At 57.0% G+C, this 21644-nt stretch overlaps 1 protein-coding gene across 1 annotated transcript in view; it reads right to left on the reverse strand.

Moving 5' to 3' along the window:
• SCN5A (sodium voltage-gated channel alpha subunit 5) overlaps positions 1-21644 on the reverse strand; it is a 93075-nt gene that overhangs the window by 64499 nt on the left and 6932 nt on the right. Inside the window, exons 2-5 of the mRNA XM_037148247.2 lie at positions 12356-12681; positions 9879-9997; positions 3715-3804; positions 2307-2435 (exon numbers count right to left, since the gene is read on the reverse strand). Of these exons, the coding sequence (XP_037004142.2) occupies positions 2307-2435; positions 3715-3804; positions 9879-9997; positions 12356-12628 (611 nt within the window). The 5' untranslated portion in view covers positions 12629-12681. The remainder of the gene's footprint in view (positions 1-2306; positions 2436-3714; positions 3805-9878; positions 9998-12355; positions 12682-21644) is intronic.

The raw sequence follows: 21644 nt of genomic DNA on the forward strand, positions 1-21644 counted from the left end.
TTCCTCAGCCGCCTCGTGGTATCTTGCAGATTGGGTCACACCCCTCTGTTGGCTTTGGGGCGCTGCGCTCTCCTGATTTCCCTCTGCCCTTCCTGGCAGGTCCCTCCAGTCTCTCTTCCTCTCCATCCTCTTGGCTCCTGACCCAGAGACTTCCGAGCGTCCCACGGTCCAGTCCCCAGGTGGCTTCTCCTCTGGCTTCGCCCACTCCTGGATGATTTCATCTGATCTCCTGGCTTTAAATGCCATCTGCATCCTGATGGCTTCTCAATTTGTAACTCCACCTCGGACCTCCAGCCTGAGCTCCAGACTGGACTATCCCGTTGCTGGCTCCATCTCTATCTAACCCTGAGTGCATTCAAGCTTAATACATTCCAATCTAAGGGACTTTTGATTCCCTTCTTCCCTTCTGCTCCTCCCTCCGTTCTTCTCCATTTCATCAAGTGGCAACCACCATTCCTGCAGCTGCCCGAGCCAAAGACTGCCTCAGAGTCTCCGTCAACCCTGTCTTCACTGGTTATCCAGACTCTGACTGTGTCACTCACCTGCTCCATGGGGACTCTGGGCCCAGCCACCATTCCCTCTCTCCTGGCTACTAAAATAGCCCCCTAATGGCTCTGTCGCTTCCACCCTGCCCCTCTAGTCTCCTGTCCACACAGCAGCCAGAGTGATCTTTACGGAATGTAAATCAGACCACGTCACTCCCTTCTCTTAACCCCCAATGGCTCCCACTGCTCTTGGCTCGTAGCATGGTCTGTGGGGCCGCACAGGCTGCCCCCCAAGCCCCCTCTGCATCCTCCTCTCCCACTATTCTTTCCCTGGCTCCCTCAGCTCTGCCCAGGCCTAAATCTACACAGGGTTTGGGGGAAGGGGCAGCCTCTCTCTGTCTCTCTGAGCCTCAGTTTCCCTACCTGTCAAATGGACAGAGCAGTTCTGGTGTCCCTTTTAACCACTGGATTTTTCTATCTAGCTCATCAGCAGGTCTTTCTTTCTCTTCCCTCCCTCAGCGCATGGCTGAGCTCAGAGGTGGCCATGTCTGGGGTTAAACAAGAATTTGTCACCCTGGACAGGTAGCTTAGTTGGTTGAAGCATCGTCCCCAATACCTCAAGGTTGCAGGTTCGATGCCCAGTCAGGGCACATATAAGAATTAACCAATGAATGCATAAATGAGTGGAACAACAAATCGATGTTTCTCTCTCTCATCAATAAATAATTAAAAAAAAATAAAGACTTTGCCATAAATAGGTGGGTTCTGTGAATCTGTGAATCATACAAAATGGGTACTGAACTGAACCTCTGATACCACCCAGCCAAACACTGTCCTTTCATACGTGGGGAAACTGAGGCTCCACAGGGGCCGGGAACATAACCCTCACCAGCTCTGCTCCTTGTCCAGGCCCGGTGCCCAGCCCCAAGTGCACTGGGTTCTCTGCCCACCCCGGGCTCTCAGGAAGGGTTCCACGGCTGAGCCCCCACCCACAGCTCCCTCACAGCAGGCCGGCCCCGAGCAGTGGTCTCCACAGAACACAGTACCCGACACCTGAGACATCCGGCATGGCATGCCTCAACCCAGTCCTTCGGCAAGGGTCTCCTCCCCGGTGAGGAGGCGGGGCTCGAGCATGCGTGGCCGCCAGCCTGGGGTCACGTTCATGTTCTGGCGGGCTCCCCATGTGTCCTTGGCATCAGATTTCTCATTTGTAAAGTGGGGTTTAGAAACCCCTGTCCAGTCCACCTCTCTGGCTGGTGTGAGGACCCACTGGATCATGCCACTGACCGGGTGCCTTAAAATGTGCCAGACTCGGAGTCTGTGAGTGGGGAGAGCAGACCTGCTGGGGCCTGGCCTGAGGTCCAGGGCGCGCCCGGGCGCTTCTCCGGGCTCCTTCTCTCTCCTTACTGTACTTTCATTCTTAGTCACTTTGGAATCCAGGGGACTGTTCGCAGTGGTCCAGGGACTTCGAGCTGTAATGCTGGTTTCCCTTGGCGGACAGGGCAGAGGTGCTCAACCTGAATCTCAACAGTGTCCCCCGAGCTCAGGGCTGCTGGGGAGCGACAGGTGAGGCGGTGCACCTGATCACCACGGCCCGCCTGAGCTACTGTGCACCTGTCTCTCCCCACCAGGATGAGCTGGGGTCTCTACCCTGCCTTCCTCCCGCCGTAGTGGGAAGGTGGACTGTTACACAGCCCTGTGCAGAGCGGCAGGCGGACTGCAGCGGGGAGGCCGGGAGGGCTGGGCACAGCACGGTGCACCTGCCCTTCCATGCGGCCTGGTGTGGCACAGCACGGTGCAGTGGGCGGGTGACGTACTTACGCCATGACAATGACGCTGAAGTCCAGCCAGTTCCATGGGTCCCGCAGGAAGGTGAAGGCATGCAGGCAGAAGCCTCGAGCCAGGATCTTGACCAGAGACTCAAAGGTGTAAATGGCCGTGAAGGTGTACCTGGGGAGCAGAGACAGGCAGGCTCCTCAGGGAGGGGAAGCCTGCGGGCCAGGCTCCCCAGGTGGCACCAGTCCTGAGCAGCACCCCCCTCAAATGGCCCTCAGACCGGGCTCTCCGCAAGGCCCCCTGGCAGGGTGGGAGTTGCGGGTTGGAGCCTTGCTTCAAACCTCCAGCTGACGAACCCATCCTCCCGTTTGTTTATTCACCATGGAGGGCCTGTCACATGCCCACGCGATGCTCCGTCTTCCCTCTCTCGGTTCTGTTGATCTGAGAAGACCCTCCACCTACCTCCTCACCCAACCCTCAGAGCTCACGTCTATAGGCATACCATGGCCACTGGGCCTGCCCCGTGGGACAGTAAGGACACCCATAGCCATGGCCTCTCAGCCTTGTTGGAGGGTCCTCAGCAGCTAGTGAGGAGAGCATGGTCCATCCTCAACTGCCTACAGGGTAGGTGACTACAGGTGTCTATCTTGACCTTGTAAAGGGCTTGATGTTCTTACACTCAAGGCAGGGTTGGGAGTGCTGTTCTCTCTGCCTGGGGCGGGCTGAAGGGCATCAAATGCCTGGATGCTGGGACTGTGGCTCAGGTCTCAGCACCTGGGTGCAGGCCCGGGCACTTCTGGTCCTCTGTGACCAGGGACAGACGCCAGGCAAGCCACTTTGGTCTCCTGAACATAGGAGCCACGGGCTCCAAGGGCCTATCAGATCTGCTTAGCACCTGCGAGGAAGGGCCTTTTGTTTGGGGAGGGAAGATCAGAAGTGGTTTTCTAAAAGCATGCAAATGGTTAGAGGAGGCAGGACTTGTAGGGAAAGGGCAGCAGAGTATGTATGGTGTGAGGTCGGGGTAGCCCTGTGGGCCAGAGCTCCCAGCCTCGAGGTATTGGGGAAGCTCCTTCTCCGATGCTGCCTCCTTCTCTGTCCAACAGATGGGGCCTACCCCCTGGGCTGCCGTGAGGACTACGGGACATGAGGTGTGCTACCCTGTGGCATCTCCTGCCACGCACTAAATGCTCAATCAAGTATTATCCCTTATTATTTCAGAGCCTTTTCCAATGTCAGGCCTCTTTGGGAAACGTCGTCAGCCTGGAAAGCTTCCTCCCCTGAGGGCACAACTTCCGGCAGGAAGTTGGCAGAAGTGCGAGCAGCAAAGGAGGGGCCACCCCCCACCCTGCAGTGAGCCCCTGAGCTTGGACCCAGCTCTCTTCAGGGGTGCCTTTAGGGGCCGCAGGACTGAACAGAGAGGATGGGGGGGGAGGGGCCAGCTGGAGATACTCACTCGACATACTTGGTCCAGGGGGGAGGGTCGTGCTGCGCCATGAACACGCAGTTGGTCAGGATGGTGCACATGATGAGCATGCTGAAGAGCGTGGCCCAGGGGTCAAGGAAAACCATGTGGGTAGGGGGGTCAGCCAAGCCAGCGCTGACTACAGCTCCCCCCTTCTCCATGGTCTGACCCAGCTTTGGCTGTGGTGTCTGACTGGAGGTCGGGCTGAGCTGAGGTGCTGACTTCTCAGGAGGGGCTGCCTCAGCTGGGGAGGAAGAGGAGACCTCTCAAGGGTTCCACATGGAGGTTCCCCACACCTCCAGTCTTCCTTCTAGAAAATCTAGGGGACCAGGTAATGACATGCCAAACCCAGCCCCCAGCTTACAACCAATTCTCCAGTTTCTCATCTGGGATGAGAGGGATCAGCCTTCGGAACCCCCTTTGGTCAAACCAGAGCTGCTCTGGCCCCAAGGCTGAGACCCCGGCAAGCCTCAATTTCTTCTTGGCCAGGCACTGGGGTCCCTCTCTCAGCTTGGAATCTGCCTCCCTGGGCCTGTACGGTGGTCTCCAGGGCAGGTCTACCTCCCTCTGCAGCTTTCAAGGGGGGGACCAGAGACCCATCTCAGTGTCCTTCCCTACCCCCGCCTCTCCCTCCCTCCCTCTCTCTCTCTCACACACACCTGGGTTCCGTGCTGCACCTTCCCTCACTGGGAAGACAGCTACCAAGCCCCTCAACCAGCCTTTATTCGTCCCCACAGGTCCACTGCTAAGCTCTCTGCTGAGGACCGGGACGATTCCTGAAATGCAAATGATGCTGACAGCCAGCACTTACGGAGCCCTTCCTGGGTGCTGGGCTCTGCTGTCTCTTGTGAGCTAATTCGATTTTCCCAACACCCCATGAGGTGGGTGGGGACTTTGTCTCCATTTCACAGAGGAGACCAAGGCACAGAGGTCAAGTTGAAGGATACTATGGTAGGCAGAATAACAGCCCCCCTCATCCCTGGAAATACGAATGTGAATTGATATGGCAAAGGGACTTTGCAGATGTGATTAGATGAAGGACCTAAAGGTGCAGAGATTATCCTGGATTTTCTGGATGGGCCTAGGGTCACCACGGGGTTCTGACAAGTGAGAGAGGGGGGCAGAGAGCCAGCCTCACAGTGATGCATGTGACAAAGACTCCGCCAGCTGTCACGGGCTTTGAAGATGAAACAGGGCCACCAGCCAGGAATGCACACAGCCTCTACACACTGGAAAAGCCTCGAAAACAGAGTCTCCCCTGGAGCCCCCAGCAGGAGTGCAGCCCCGCCACTCTCTTGTTGTCAGCCCAGTGAGAGCGCTTTGGATCTCTGGCTTCCAGAACTGGACGGCGATGACTTCGTGTTGTTTTAAGCTGCTAAGTTTGTGGTGGTTTTTTACAGCAGCCACAGAAAAACCACCGCAGATGCAAAGCCAGTCGGAGGCCCAGTTCAGCCTCCACTCTGAGCCCTGCGGCTGCGCCACCTCTGCACGGCGACACCACTGGTGTCACCTGGGCCACTCATCTGCCTCCAGACCGAGCGGCCAGCTCGAGGCATGCTGCTTCAGGCCCTCACCCACCGAGGGGGAATGTTACCCCACTGTGGCCTCTGCCACCCACAGGCAGCGTGAAAATCAAATGCATGCAGGGCTTGCACTAAAAGTGCAAGCAGACTGCCGCACATGAGGAGTGGACTTATTTGTAATTTTTAAGAACAGCTGCCACCTGAGCACCTGTGCCTGGCCCTGTGTGGGAGACAGGGAGGCCCCGAAGCCACCGAACAGCTCAGAGACAGGGTGTTATAGGAAACCAGACCTGCCTCTGGCCGGGCTTCCTGGAGGAAGCCCTTAGACAGGCACCGAAGGCTAGCTGCCCTGCCTCTAGCAAGCAGTCGGCCCAGCTGGCTGTGGCAAAGCAGGGTGGGCTGAGGCTGGGGAGACCCCTCTCTGTGGAGCCAAAACTCTCCTGGGTGCAGGGGAACTGTTCACGGCTCTCACCAAAGTGCAGAAAAGGCCCCTTGGCAGCGAGTGGCAAGGTGGACAAGACACCTTGGACCAGAGGACTTGAGTAGACACAGAGGTGAGCTAGATTTGAACAGCAAGATTAGGGAAGAGCCAGAGCAGACAGCCTTCTGAGTCCTGCCCGTCAGGCCCTAGGTCCCATGCTGGGAAATGGCAGGGGCTGCCAGCTGGGTTCGGCTTTTCCAGATGCAGACATGGCTCAGGGTGCAGCAGACACTAGTCTCTGCCTCTTGACTGTTCAAAACACTGCCTAGCTCTCCTGGCCTTGAGGACAACTTTTCCATTGTGTGCATATCCATGTGCTGTGTGTGAGTGTGTGCCATCTCTTCCTACCTGGACTGAGCCTCTAGTCCATGAGGCTCTGCCCAAAGCATCCCCAGCTCCCCATGGAGCCCAGCATGCAGCCAATCCCAGAGAGATGAGCCAGGCACACTCCCAGCCCGGGTACACCTGTTTGCACTGCCTGCTGGTTTCAGGGCCATGGCCGAGCTGGTCCTGTGTGTGGGCAGAAGCACAGACCAGCTCTCCAGGCCTGAGCGCAGCTGAACATCTTCAGTCCTGTCATGTCATTGTCCCCAGACACCCACTCCCAGCCTCATGATTAAAATGCCAGCAAGAACTGCCTGCGTGGGTCACGGGGAATGTCTGCAACCCGCTGCCTGTCTTCAGATCCCAAGGAGTCCAAAAACTCCCAAAGGGAAGGAAATTAACTGTGGGGGTATTTTTCATAGATTTGTGCTATTTAATGAACACACAAACACACACACAAACATGCGGTGTGATTGCCCATTTGAATCTGCTGGAGAAGCGTGGGTGGGCTTTGTGAACAGAGCTGTGCGCCTAGGAGAGCAAAGTGCCGCTTGGCGTGAACACGAGGACTGTCTGAATGCGACTGCCGTGGAATTCGGAGTTCAGTTGGTTTCTTTGATTTGATCCTAGCGGGAACACACCCTGCAGCATTTTAACAAAAATACACAGGAAAAAAGAGTTCAACATGCCCATATTTACTTTTTAGGCACCTTCCCGGGCTGCGTGGAGCCAGGGCGAAGGTGAACTCACGCAGCATGCACTCGCCAACACGTCGCTGCCGTGCCGGCGTTGCGGCAGGTGGGCAGGATTTCTTTCTTGAGTGCGGGGGCTGCACTCCTGCCCCCTTTTAAGTGTGTCTTTGCCCCTTCTGCTCTGTCCAAAGGGCCTGACACGGACCTCTGCTCTCTGAGGACTTAGACGTCTGAAAGGATATAAAGATGTAAGCCAGCGACAGGTAGAGAGTTATAGTTCTGCAAGGTGAAAAAGTTTCTAGCTCTGGCTGGTGTGGCTCAGTGGCCTGAGCACCGGGCTGCAGACCAAAGGGTTGGCAGGTGGAATCCCGGACAGGGCACACGCCCAGTGGTGGCCCAGTCCCCGGGTGTGGGCATGCGAGGGGCAACCAATCAACGTATCTTTCCCTCTCTTTCTCCCTCCTTTCCCTCTCTCTAAAAATAAAAAATATATATAAAAAATAAAGTTTCTGGAAATATGTTGCACAGCAAGGCACATACAGGCAACATGAGTACCCTGGACTCTTAAAAATGGTTAAGATGGCAGATTTCATGCTATCGGATTTTTAACCACAGTGGAAACGATGTGACCAGTGGGAAGGTTCATGATGCAAAGCACGCAAGCTGTGTGCACTAGAGATGCATAGTGACTGCTGCCGGGCAGGGGGCTCTCCTCCGGGCAATACACATGTTCTGGACTTAGCAGTGCTGTTTGTATAACGTTATGAATACACTAAGATCCACCAAACTGTACAGCTTAGAATGGGAACTTTTATGGCAGGTGAATTACATCCTGACTAAGATGCGTGGGAAAGTGACAGCGGTTTCGAAAGGGCAGGAACCTGCAACTGTGACAAACTTCCCGGGTGGGACCGAGGCGGCCCTTGCAGACTGACGTCTGCCCAGGGCAACACTGGGCAACACTGTGTTCAGGGGTCCTGGGCACTGTGCTGAAACGCAGGGTGGGTCTGAGATCCTGCAATTCCTACAAGATCTGATGCTAAGGGTGGGCGTGCCACCCTGTGAATGGCAAGCTCAGGGCCAGGGGCTTCTCTAGGCCCCTTCCTCTCTGCCAGTGCCCCACCCCCAGCCGACTAAGGGGCTCTGCTGAGGGCCTGCCGTGCCCTCCCATCCATCCCCAGGCAGGAGAGTGTTAAGGGTTTGGCTAAGAACCCAGCATGGGGCCTCTCTCCTGCTGAGCCACTTCCCTGGGGCAGCCGCCCTGAGCAACACGGGCTGGCTCAAAGCCCACAGGGCCAGTCCTGCCAGGTGGTACCAGAACCTCACAGCCTCAGATCCACTGCTAGAAGGACCCTCTGGCCAGGCTGGGACCTCCAGTGCCCTCACCCGCCTCCCTGGTCTCCTGGGCTCCATACCCCGCCCAGAGCCCCGAGGGAACCCTGGGGCTGCTGCTGTATCCCTGGGCGCTGCCTTGGCTGCCAAGCACTGCCGGGTTGGTTAGAAACCAGGAGAAGCCCCAGGGGAAGCCGAAGCTGGCTTTCAGGGAGGCCTGCCCTTCAGGCGAGGCCCAAGCCAGGCTCAGCTGGAGAAAGAAGGCTGGTCTTTCCTCATCCAGCTGCCCGCCCCGCTGTTCTCACCAGGCTGTGCCCACACACCTGCAAGAATGACAACTATTCCTGTAGCTGTTCTGTCACTTGTTGGGGACTATAAAATTCCCAAGGAGGGCCAGGACAGGGTCTTATGCAACTTTATAATCCCAGGTTGCCCAGCAAGATCCCTCTACAGGGGGCTTGGGAGCAGTGGCAGAACGGCTCAAAATTAAATGAAGGACCGACCGCTCTTGTCTCGGAAAGATGGAACTGCGAATGGTGGGCTGTCCCTGAATACAGCCCACCCGAGAGACCACCCTGCTGATGCCCCCACCACAGCCTGAAGGTGGGATTTCCCCCGGACCCACACGGGGCTCAGCAACCTCACAAGAAAGGCAGGAGTGGGCAGGGTCTGTGAGCACAGAACCAATTCAGCACTGAGAGCCTCCAGTTCATCCCTGGGGTGAGAATCGGGCCTGGGGCCCGGGAGGCAGAATGTGGGGCCAGGCAGGAGCGGTCCTCACTCCTGCCTACACAGGAAGACCTCCAGGCCATTAACATCCACCTTGGTTACTTCGTCCCTCATGGTCCCTCACGGGGCAGCTATTTTCCTGAAGCCTCCTGCCTGCCCAGAGGTTGATGGGTGAGGTCTCTTCCTTGGCCACCCAGAGTGGGGAAGTGAGGGGGACCTTCGGGAGCTGCATCGGGCCAGCCCACCCCACCCACGACAGATCACACCGCTGGGACCAGCAGCATGGATTCCACTGAGAGCAGAGCCGGCCGCCCGTCAAAGGCAGGCTGCCCAGGCCGTCACAGTAAAATAGATGCCCGTGCCTCTGCAGCCAGCACCCGTCCTCTCCAAGGGGCTCCGTCTGCGGGGCCCCTTTCCTGAAGTCTGGGGAACAGCCGTGATTGGGTGCCAGCACCCCATCCCACGGGTGGTCCAAAGACCAGTACATGTCCCTCGTGACATGGTGGCACTCGACAGATCTCCTCTGCAGCCTGCGGCTTTTTTGGGCCGTGGTTTATATAATTGAACGCTAACTAGAGTTCTTTGAGACACTCTGAAACTGCAAACATTTTGTCAACACCTAATCAAAAAGCAAGTGTTGCGTCCCCCGAAAGATACCTGCAAGTGAAGGAACCAGAGGCCTCTTTACTGGGAAGTGGTTTCTCCTTGGCTGAGCCTGGGTGATCTGCTTGAGGTCCCTGCAAGTGGGTGGCAAGGAAGGGGACACCTGGAGCCAACATCAGAGCCAGGGGACACCAACAGGCCTCATTTCTTCTGGTATGCGCAGCAGTTTAGTTCCTAGGACGTTTCTCTCCTGCAGAATCTGAGCAGGGATTCCTAAACTTTCAAGAGGCCAGGAATCCACTAGGACCTTGTTAAAACACAGGTGGTGACCTGTAGGCCTTGGTCTTAGAGACTCTGCATTTTCAACCCGCCCCAGGGTTGAGGACCATGCTGCTTGTTGGAGGAACATCTCCCCACCCTCAACGGGGGCTTCCACTCGTCCACGCAGCAGGGACTGCCTGCAAAGGATATGAATGAACCAGGATCTTCACGGCCGCTCTCCGGATGGGGTGGAAGGGACTGAGGACATACAAGGCGTTGGTGGCACTGAACCGGAAGATGGTCTTGCCTTTATTCAGCACGATGAAGGTCTGTGGGCAGAGAGCTGCTTTAGGTCGGGGTGGCAGCCCCTGGGCCCTCGTGGAGACAGGTTTGGGGGACAGCTGTTGGCGCAAAACCTTAGAGCCCTGGTTCAGGGGTGGGGTGGGTAGAAGAGAGGGTCTGAGGGAGAGTGAGGAGTGGGGGAAGCAGCGCCTTCCGCAGGTCAGTGGACCCTCACTGGGTCACCAGAGCTGGAGTAGGATGAAGTCAAGTTTAGCAGAATGTCAAGGGTGGATGGGATTTAGTTTACACACTTTCAGAATTACTGTCCCAGCAAGAAGGGGCCTCTCCTGGTCCTAGCCAAGCTGCTGCCACAGCCAGGACCAGTCAATGTGCCTCCTTCTCCTCCCTTCTCACTCCCACTCCCGCCTGGCGTGGCTTCCCCCCAGCCATGGGGGAGAGAGAAGACTACGGGCTGAGGAGTAGGGGTGAGGAAGGGCAGACCCCAGTCCAGTGGAGAGCAGCGTCCCCTGGGACTCTGTCTCCCAGAGCCTGGACAGACGTCAGCCCCACACCACGCCACAGTGTCTCCCCCTGGGGGAACCGTGAGCAGTCCTGGGTAGACAGAGCGTCCAGCTGACACTGTCCACCCGGCACAACGGGGTCTGAGGGTTGTGTTGTGGTGGGCATTTGGGCTGGCCCTGGGGGACAGCAGCCCACGCCCCTCCCCAGCTGTCAGGCCAGCCTGGCTGAGGTGGCACAGCTCTGGGGACGCACTTCGCCCAGGCCCCTGCTGGTGAGACAGGGTCCACTGAACCTGGGCCGGGCAGCCGAGCTGACCAGATCTATGGGGACCAAAAGCGGCTGTGGTGCTCACATCACCCTGGGGGGCCGAGGCAGTGTGGCCAGGGGTCGGAGAGGAGAGACCAAAGCCAGAATCGTACCTGGGCCACGGTTCACGTATTCCCAGTCCCGGGGACAGAAGAGTGTCCCTGACTCCTTCCAGGCTCAACTGCCAGCAGCCCCCATGAGCTCGGCCCAGCCATGACGGCACTCCCTCTCTCCGCTGGGTCCCCTGCCGTGACTCCTGCCTGTCCCAACTCACTTCAACCTAATCGCCACTCTGACTCGCTGCCGGCTGTGGTCTTAACCCCAACCTTAATCCTTACTTCCAGTTCTGACCAACCCGGACCTAAGCCCACCCACCCTGACTAACCCCAAATTCCAGTGTAACTCTGGCCTAAACTATGGCTCCAGCCACTGACCTTAACCCCTCTGAGTCACCGGAACTGGGCAAAGTAGGCCCAGACTCAAGGTCTCCTCTCCCACGAGGCTGCTTTCCCAGTCACTCGAGAATTCACGCAGGGTGCTGATCTGGAACCACACCCACCCACAGCCCCCTTGTCTCCTAAACGTGTTCTGAGCACAGTCAGGCGCCCTGTGACACACACACAACCCCTACACCTGCCACGGACTCACACTCACCTTGGAACCCAGATCCCACCCCAGCTCCGCTGCTTCCTCGGCCCTGGCACTGACTGCAGTGATGTGAGCAGTCACTGTCCTTGGTCCCTGACCTTCTGGGGCAAGGCCCCCCCAAGTTCAAACCCACTTTCCTCCAGCTGTGAGGCCTGAAGCAAGGGCAGCTGCGATGGGAGCAGGCCTCTGCAGGGAGCCTGGTGTGCCTGTGGCCAGGCTGGGTGCTGGCTGGGCAGTCCGTCTAGAGAAGTGAGGCCAGAGCAGGGGACCCGAGCAGGGGAATATACCTTCTGGATAGAAATCCATCCTGGGAGAGATCCGAACTCACCCGGCCTAGTGGACAAAAGTCACTTCTCCTCTTCCCACACCCAGAAGGGACAAAAGCAGAACAAGCCCCTCCCCACCCTTCTCAGATTTCCTGCAGGCAGGCTCGGTCCCCAGTTCAGGCCACGAAGCCCAGGAAGCTGTTGCTGAGGTCCCCAGTTCAGGCCATCCTGGCCCGGCTGAGGCCCAGGAAATTCTCTGAGGCGGGCTGCGGGGGCTGCCCATTGTCCCTAGTTAGGAGAGGGGACCCCATGCTGTGCTTTGGGGCCCCAGCTCAACTCAGGACGGGACTCGGGGGCCCACCTCCGTTTCACACGCACTAGACGATCCCAAAGTAGGCACTCTGCCAGGAGGCAAGATTGTAATTGCGGCTTCCCTCTCTTTCTTTACAACAGCAAGCCATCTTGGGGCGCACATTTCTGGCCTTTCACTCTGGAACTCCCAAATAAAGGTGATTGGAATATAGATCGTTAATGACTCACTTCCCTACAGCTCGGAGGAGCTTGCTCCAAACAGCCCAGCATGGCGGCAAGGCCCTCTCCCCAGGCCGCTGTGTAGACTGGGAGGCTGAGTGAAAGCGTGGGCAGGGGGTGGGGGGCAGTCACCTTCTGGGTGCTATAGAAGGGGTCCAGGTCCTCCAGGGGCTCCCCGAGGAGCTCTCGGGGTGGGTTGCCATAGACATCCGGCAGCTTTTTTGAGGCCTGCAGGTCCAGCTGGGGCCGGAGAGCCTCCTCCTCGGGCAGCCCATCACGGCTCTCCTGCGAGGTGGCCGAGCTGCGGGCTTGCTTCTCCGCCATGCGCTTCTCAATGGCCGCCAGAGACTCTCGGGTGAACCTGTGGAAGTTGCCGGTGCCCCGAGGTAACAGGAAGTCTGCCATCTTCTCATCCTGCTTCTGGGGCCCAGGCTGTCCTCAGGCTGCCTGCGGTGAGGCTGAAAGACACAAACACCAGGCCCGACGGGTCGCCTAGGGCCAGAGGGCAGGGTGGCCAGACCCGCCCACCAGCGACCGTGGGGGCGGATGGAAGGGCAGGGTTTGCAAAGATGCTTCCCAGAGCCCAGGTCCCCACATCCCCACAGGCACACCTGGTGGATGCCGGCCCGGGTGAACCTGGAGCCCTATAGGCTGTGGGTGTGCACGGGGACCCACAGGAGGGTCCTTGCTCCCTTTCCCACCCCAACGAGCAGGTCTGAATGCAAGCGGACAAGAGTGATGGTGTCACCAAAGCCCCTTCACTCTGCCCCATGCAACATAAGAAGAAACACTTGCATCTGTTGGTTCCTTAACCAAACACACTGTGAGACACTTTTCATGACTTCATGACACACTGGACAGACAGGGACACCCCATGGGGTGAAGACAGGGCCCGTCACCTTTCTATCCCAGATCTCAGGTAGGGCTGGCACCAAACAAACGAATGGAGTGATGAGGAACACACAGCCGAGGGGCAAGGGCATTAGAAGGCACCCTGTGCAAGCCCTCCTCCCACACTTGTCACTTCTACAGGAAACCCTGGGGCCCTATGAGGACCATCAGAGGCCTCCTGGGCCAAAGCCCACACTCTGGGCTTCTTTTCCAGGCAGATTCCTCAGCCACAGTGGTGGGGGTCACAGGGTGGGAGACACTCTGCCTGGTCTCTCCATCGTACCCCGAGCCGGCCTTGGGGAGGAGCATGGACTTCACATGGGGCCTGGGTGTGCCAGCATCTGGCAGCAGATGGAGGCACTCGTGTCTGCCAAAAGAGACCTGGGTGAATCCTGTGGGCTTCTGGGGGCCACTGGAGTTGTCATCCAGCTGTCGGCACCCTGGTGTGCACGGCTGTTGAGGGGCCCTGCTCAGAGCACCCTCAGTGAAACCCTCAGGGCGAGGCACTCTTGCAAAGATGGGAAATGCTGAGGGTGCATCTCAGGCCTCCACTCGCCCCCCTCCTCCCCAGTCTGACAAATCAGGACCAATCCCACATGACAGCAGAACTGGAAAAACCGTGACCACTTATCCACCAGGTCACCCAGCCGGCATATGTGCGTGACGCCAAACCGGGAGAATGCGGCCCCTGGCGGCCTCCAGGGATCCAGGACCTGGTGTGAACATGCTCTGCCCATGACACAGAGCCCGGAGAATGTGCTGCCGACTGCCCCACCAAAACAGGATGTGGTCGGCACAGCTCCTGACGAGGACACAACCGGGAAGGCGTCGCTAATTACATCAAACCCCGGGCTGGCCAGGCACCAGCTTCAGAGCACAGGGCGGATGGGCACCTGTCGGAGACCACTGCCAGGGCAGAATCCCTTTCTGTCCACCGAGGGCCAACTCTGCCTTGATCGTACTCCTGCAAAACATGTCACCAGCAACCCCAACAAGCTGCCGCCGCCCTGCACACAGCCCTCCCAGGGCCTGGCCCCTAGCACGGTGGATTGCTACAAATTAGGTGCCTGGCTAGGTGCCAGGTAAACAGTGAGCACATACAACACAGGCAGACCACCAAAGGGTGCCTCTGGCCCCCGGGAGGCACAGGCCGAGGCGGCAGGTTCCAGGACCTCGGCTTTAAGAACTGCCCTGCCCTTCGGCCTCCTGTTCGGTCCGCATTCAAGTAAAGTTAAAGAAACATCTTTGTTAAAAAGAGCAGGTGCAGGAGCAGGTTCCCTTTTACAAAATCGCGTCTGTCTCCCTCCCATCTCTGAGCAAGACAAGCGTCTGCGATGCTCATCACCAAATGTGGACGGTGATTTCTTTCCCTCGCTGGAGGAAATCTGGGTAAATTCCAACCTTCTTCCTTGTCCCTTTCTTCAGTGCTTGAATAAGGTACACTGATCTCATATTATTTTTATGAAAACAGTAATGTCATTATTCTTTTTCTTAAAAAAAAAAAAAAAGCCAGCCTGGAACGACAGCAGCCCCTAGCAGGGTGACCCTCTCCACCCCGAGCAATCTCTGGACCTGGAAGTCAGGAGGCCCCCAGTTTGCTTGGAGTTAATTCCTAAAAATAGTCTCTCCGCCTCTGCCTCACGGTGTCTGTCTGTGTCCACACGCCTGCCGGGTTCTGGAGACAGATACGCACCATGGACCTGCTGAGGCTCCCTGGCACACACCGGCATGAGTGTGCGTGTGTGTGTGTGCAATCTTGCACCTGCATACACATCTGTTCTAGGAAAGGTGTTTTTAAAATTTGTATCGAAACCAGCCATTTGTGCAGATTGTTGCAGGGACCCTAAGGGTGCGGGTGGGTGAATCTCCACAAACTGAACGCACCTGGGACCAGCATCCAGGTGAAGACATAAATTGCTCCCCCTCCCTCAGACTGGGGGTCCCTTCCAGTCACTAACCAGTTACCCTCCCCCGCCAAGGGTGACCCCTCTGCCCAGTGCTAATAGCAGAGATCTGCTTTGCCTGTCTGTGTAGTTCAGGGGCTCCTAACAGACCTCTGGGAGGGATGGGGAAAGAATTTGGGGGGCAAGTGCCTCTCATCCTCATTAACCTTTCACTGAAACTTAGCATTCCCATTAGGAATGTAGGCAGCGAAACAGATGTGTTCAGCAGTACCCAGAGACTGTGGAGGGGGGGTGCCCCTGCCCCACCATGGGGGCTCCCCCACCACAGGTGCGGCAGGTATCTAGAAGATCACTGACGCTCATTGATACTTCCAAACTGTAGTCCTCCTCAGACCCGCTGCTAGGTCTTCTGATTTGCTACATTGATGATGGGGCCCCAGGTCTTAGGAAGGGTCTTGTCCCACCTGGCCCCCAGCAGAGCATGCAAACCCTTGGGGTTTCTGAAACCAGATTCCAGATGAAGTTCCCTGCTCCTAGCGGCCAGGGAACCTCAGGTTGCAAAGTAAACCAGCCCAGTGCATCCTCTGTCTCTGGGCCGCGCAGGTGCCTCAAGGTAGGCGGGCAGAACCATTTTCTCCCTTGTTGCTGTACCTGGCCCTGGCCCTGCCCTTCCTTCAGGAGCTCAGGGCCCATGCCCTGCTGTGGCTGACACTGGCTGAGCCCCGGCTGCAAGGTTTCCAGTGGTGCCAGGCTAAGCAGGGCTCCGGGTGGCCTGAGGACGCTCCAAGCTCAGGCCCAGCCATACCCCTCAGGCCTTCCCAGGAGGCCAAGACCCCAGTTTCCGGGGAGGACCTACCTCCGGACAGGGAAGACCAGCAAGGCGGCCTCTCTGTCTCCAACATGCGTAGGAGCCTGGACTTGATCTGGTCCAAAGACCACAGCTACCCTTCTAGATACCAGCACTCCACGATACTCCTCCCTCGCCCGGACCAGCTTCTCCATCCGCACTGGCCCTACAGCTCCTTCCCCAGGCTGGGACAGCTACTTCCAGCTGACACCTCTTCCTGGGCCAGTCTTCCCTGTCATGTCAGTGTCACTTAAGCTCTTGAGACTGCCCACTCCACCCTGCCCCAAGGCCATGAGCTTCTGGTTAGCAGCATGTCTCTCCCGAACTTCTGCTGGCTCCCAAGAGCCAAAAGAAGCAAACTGTGAACTCTGTTTCAAACTGGTTCCTCCTGATGTCCTTTCCTAGGGCACCGGCCACACCCCCTCTACCCCTGCCAATATCAAGGTCTCCACCCTCAGTGCCCCCGCCCTGGGACAGGCCTCCCTGTCCCTGCTGGGGCCATGTGGATCCCACTGCCACCCTCATCTTCCCTCTTTCCTTTCACCCCCACCCGCACCCCTGACCATTCCCTGGCTCAGACACCCCCAAACACTTCCCCCGCCCTGTGTGATGGCAGTCGCCTCATGCTCTCCGCACTGCCCCGCCTCCTCCAGGACCCCTCCTCTGACTGCCCACCCACACCGTCCTCCCTCCTCTGGGCCAGGAGGCTGTGCAGTGCCCACGGCCCTTGACTGCTTCCTGGCCTCCTGCTCTCTGCGGGTTTGTCAGGTGAGTCTGGCCTCCCCAAGCAGCCTGAAAGCCACTCCTTAGGACTCGGCGGCCCCACCGCCCCCTTCTGAGTCACTGGCCTGTACACACGGGTGTTCACGTCAGGGCAGAGATGCTACTGGGGGAGAAAAGCAATTGTCCATACCTGAAAATGGGCCCCGTACTCTCTCCTCTTTCTGAGCCCCCTTCCTGATGGGAGATTTCCATGAACACACGGGGCACACAGCTGGTGCTCCGTCAACGCCGGTGACTATGTCTTGACACAGAGCACATCGACCTGGGCAGCTGTGGGCATCCCAGAGGTGAAGCCATGGTCACTCAGGACTTCACTAGTTTTAGCACTAAAATCCCTGCCTCCCGAGATACCTTCAGTCCCGGACATGCCAGGGCACCTGGCCATCCTGGGCATGAGGAGGCACCGACTCCAGCCGACCCTTCCTTGCAGCCCCTTCCCACCCGCCCCCCTTCCCATCCTGAAAGCAGGTACAGGCCTGCGTCCTGGGTCACCTTTGGCATTTTGGTCGCCTTGGAATCAAAGCCTGGAGCCATGTAAATCTCTGCAAAGCGCCCCGTGGAAGTTCACAGGCTTCCTAGAAAATCTCAGCTGGCTTTCTCTGTGGCCTGCCCCTCTCTTGCCTTGCAGTCTGCGGTGACCTCAGACCAGGGCGCCGACCACCGTGGGCACTCATTCACCTGTGCCCTGGCCCTGTGGCACGGCCTCCCACTTCACCTCCAGCAGAGGGTGCGGCCGCCCTTGAGGCAGGGGCTCACCCCCCACAGGGGGTTGGAGGCACAGGCCCCAGGAGCGCCTTCAGTTCTTCCTTGAGGAGAACACATTAAAACTAATTAGCGTCTTGATTTGTGGACTCGTTAATGAATAATTCATTAAACATTTAATCGGCACCCACTGTGTAGAGGGCACTACAGATGGCGTGGTAGAGCCTTTTCTTCCCAAGAAAAGGATGGATCCTAAATCAACAGGTAATGGCAGGGAAATGAGGAAGTCACCAGCAGAGTCTCTGTCCGTCTGGCTAGCTGAGAACAACAGGGAGGAAATGCCCTGGGCCCCAGAACCCACCCGTGTCCTGCTCTGTTCCCCTCCCCCACCACAGCCCCCTCACACACAGCTCCCCATCTGGAAGACTCCTGCTCCTCTGTGGGACAGGGAAGTGGTTAGATCTGTGGTCTGGAAGCAAGATGGCTCGTGGATCTGGTTCCTGGCCACTGACTTGCCTTGAGTTCTTGGGCAAGTTAATTGATGTTTCTCTACCTTGGTTTTCTCATCTGTAAAATGAGGTTAATAATAGCCCTTCCTCATTTCACAGGGCCGTTCTGAGGCATACATGAATTCGGACTGGTGCATGCCAGGCACCCAGGAAGTGTTCCCTGAATGTCACCTGCGATCGTGGTTGTGGCACTGTCATTATTTTCTCCCTCAGAGACCCAGCTCAGAGAACCCTTTCATCGCTGCCCTCTCTGCCTGACCAGCCCCTCTCTTCTCCGAGTACCCGGCATACCCATGTTCCATCCAAGCCTCATCGCCGGATACAGTGATTTACTTCCACACCCACCTCTCCCTTTGGCTGTCCCTGAGCTCCCTGAGCACGGCCTGGCCCAGCAGAACTGCCTACAAGGGCCTGGTGAGTAAAGGAATGAATGAATGTCAGATTAACTTCCCCATTGCCCAGCCACTAACCCACACTGTGGCATTGGACAATGCGATCCCCCCCCTTTCTGTACCTCAGTTTCCTCAACCAAGAGCTAGGGGTGGGTCACCCCAGCAGTCGCAGGTGCCCATTATATGCCAGGGGCCATACTGAGTGCGGGTCACCTTTTTCTACTCCCACCAATCCTACAAAAAGAGGGGTGCTATTATCCCCATTTTAGGAGAGCATGAGATGCTTAGAGGTCCGGTAAGCAAGCCCCAGTGTGTCTGCAGCCAGGCCTTTGAGCCTAACCAGTCACTACACCACCTCCCACCTCTGAGGGCACACACAGCAGAGGAGGAAGGGTCACAGCTTACCTGTGGCCCGCCCACCTGGACCAAGTATGTCAGGGATCCGGGCCCCAAAGCCCCGGGGCTGCCCTGTGGACCTCCCCTAAGGCCGGCCCTCCCTCTATGCATCCTGGCCATGCCCGAGGGTGGGCAGATGCTCCCAGAGGGACCTGGTTGATTTCTGCCCACTCCCAAAGAGTCGGCAGTTTCCCCAGCAGAAAGGATTCCCCAGCAGTTTTCTCTCCAGCTCAGGCCCGCAGAAAAGGATGGATCCTAAATCAACAGGTAACGGCAGGGAAATGAGGAAGTCACCAGCAGAGTCTCTGTCCATCTGGCTAGCTGAGAACAACAGGGAGGAAATGCCATGTCCTGTCCAACAGGGCGGCCACCCGGCACATGTGGCTGGTGTGCACCGGGAAGGTGGCTAGAGACAATCCAAATGTGCGGTTGAAAATCTGCACAGATTTTGAAGGCTTCGTATAATAAAGAATGTCAACTCTTTCATTAACGATGTTTAGATGTTGACTACCATTGAAACTGGTAATGTTTTCGATATACTGGATTTATTAAAGAAAGTACACTACAATAATTTCATCTGGTTCTTTTTACTTTGTTAAATATGGCTACCGAAAATTAAAAATTGCACATGACTTGCATCGGTAGCTTGCATTGTACCTCTACTGGATGGCGCTGCCACGGAATTCCAGCCTCCAGATTCTCCCTAAACCCTTAGGGAACTCCACCTGCTTTGGGACTGGGTGGCCGGCTAGCCTGGGGATGGGGGGGGGAGAGGGAGGGACATGGTGGGGAAGGAGGGGCGGGATGGGTTGAAGGAGACTTGTCCTCAGCCGACTAGTAAGTGGCCACCTCGGGTTTTTGGCAGTGGCTGTGAGCCGCTCTGCTGGCTCAGGCCACAGGTTGGAGTAGTGGGGGGTGGGGGGGGGGGGGGTCGACGGCAGGTTTCAGACTGTCCCTCCCACCCCGCCCCGGCAATTATCTGTACAGCCCTGGCTCTCTTGGGGTAAAGGCTTGGACAAAGGCTCGGCGGGGGTGCCAGCTGGTGCTGGTGGCCTGTACATTCAGGTCTTTGCTCCCAGATCAAAGGCAGGTCCTTGTGCGGCCCTCAGCTAACAGACTCCCTGAAGCCCCACTTCTTGGAAGCTGCACGGACATTAACCCTGTCCAGCCCGGAACCCGGTCCTCATGAAGGGGGCATCCTGAGGGGGCTTTCCTTCTCCAGTCCCCATCCCCACCCACAGCAATCTGGAATCACCCCCATCCCTGCCGGAGGCAGACGCCCACCCCAGAAGCTGGGGATGCCCTCATTTACATACATTTGCATCTCATGAATTCCAACGCTCAGGCTGAAGCCCTGAGAAATTCAGCTGACTGGAAAACCCCACCTGCTTGCTCTGCCCAAGTGATTTCCCAGGCAGGAATGAAAAGGCAGGTGGGGGGCCCTGAGACCAGACCCCCCTCCAGAGTGGAAGTTGAGCAGAGCCTGCATGGGTGGGGTGGGGGGGCACCTTCAGCCTGAACCCTGGATTCAGCCCCAGACACCTGCTTTTTCATGCCCCTCCACTTTCCACAGTAAAAACAGGGGTGGGGAGCTTGGAAGCAGCTCATCCATCTCACCAAACTCCCGGGTCATTCAGGGTCCCCTCCACAGGGCACGCAGCGCCCGCACCTCCCCAAGCTTGAGTTTTCCTGTCACCCTTTTTACAGCTTCATGCATCGGGGATCTGTAATGTGCTGAGTGGCACTGAGCTGTCAGCCCAGAACCAACACTGCCCTGGGCCCTGGGTTTCCAGGGTGTGGACTCACATGACCGACGGTGGTCCGCCCTTATTGACCGGACATCTGTTCCGACAGCCTCAGTGGATGCCGGATGGTACCCAACCTTGCATACACTATGTGTGCTTCTATACATACATACTTATGATAATGTTTAATTTGCAACCCAGTCACAGTAACAGGTTAACAACGGTAACTGGTAATAAAACAGGACAGTTACAATAACACACCGCGATGAAAGTCATTGAATGTGGTCTGTCTCTTGCTTTGATGACTGATCTGATACGTTGACTGCCGCTGAGTGACTAACGGGTGGGCAGCACATACGGCCTGGAGACACAGGACAAAGGTGGGACCGGGCAGGGTGGCTCAAGACTTCATCACACTACTCATTTTGGTGTGCAGTTTAAAACTTATGAATCGCTTAATTCTGGAATTTTCCATTTAATATTTTTGGACTGCATTTGACTATGGGTAACTGAAACCATGAAAAGTGAAACCTTGGGTAAGTGGGACTGCAGTACTACTCCCAGAAGTTAGAGAGCTGGCTCTGTCACCCAGGGCCACTCCTGACCCAGACCCCGGACCGTCTAAACCCACACAAGGGGCCAGAAAGGCGCCCCACCTCGGTCCAGGAAATGCCCTTCCTGGAACACAGGTGCCCACGAGACAGCAACCAGTATCCTAAGTCTCTTTCTAGCCCGGCTTCTTCCAACTAATTTTAGCACTGAGTTTTTAGCACTGGTGCCATGGCAACCGGAGTGTTTATGGGGCACCTACTGTGTGCACTGAGAGAGGGAGAAATGCCCCCAGAGAAGCCTGAGGGGGCTACTCTACAGCGTTTCTTCACCCCGCCAGAGGGAGAGAGGCCAATCCACCAACATACAAAATCTGCGCCACAAGTGTTCATGCCACAGGACAGCCAAAGGTGCAGCCCTTCTCCCTTCCCACTCCTTAAAACTGGGGTATAAAATAAATACAAGAAAGTGCACCGATTTTAGGTGTACAGAGGGGTGCGTTTTAATAATTGTATATGCATGAATAACTACTCCCCCAATTAAGACAGTAAACATCTCCATCATCCCAGAAAGTTCCCTACAGTCCCCTTCCCACCATCTCTTCTGATTTCTATCACCATAGGTTACTGCTGCCTGTTCTAGAACTTCACATACATGCGACCGTGCTGTATGGGGACTCATGTGTTCTTACTCAACGTAACAC

Source organism: Artibeus jamaicensis, unplaced genomic scaffold, assembly GCF_021234435.1.
Source record: "Artibeus jamaicensis isolate MK-2021 breed Jamaican fruit bat unplaced genomic scaffold, CSHL_Jam_final contig_519, whole genome shotgun sequence".
NCBI classification, from domain to species: Eukaryota; Metazoa; Chordata; class Mammalia; order Chiroptera; family Phyllostomidae; genus Artibeus; species Artibeus jamaicensis.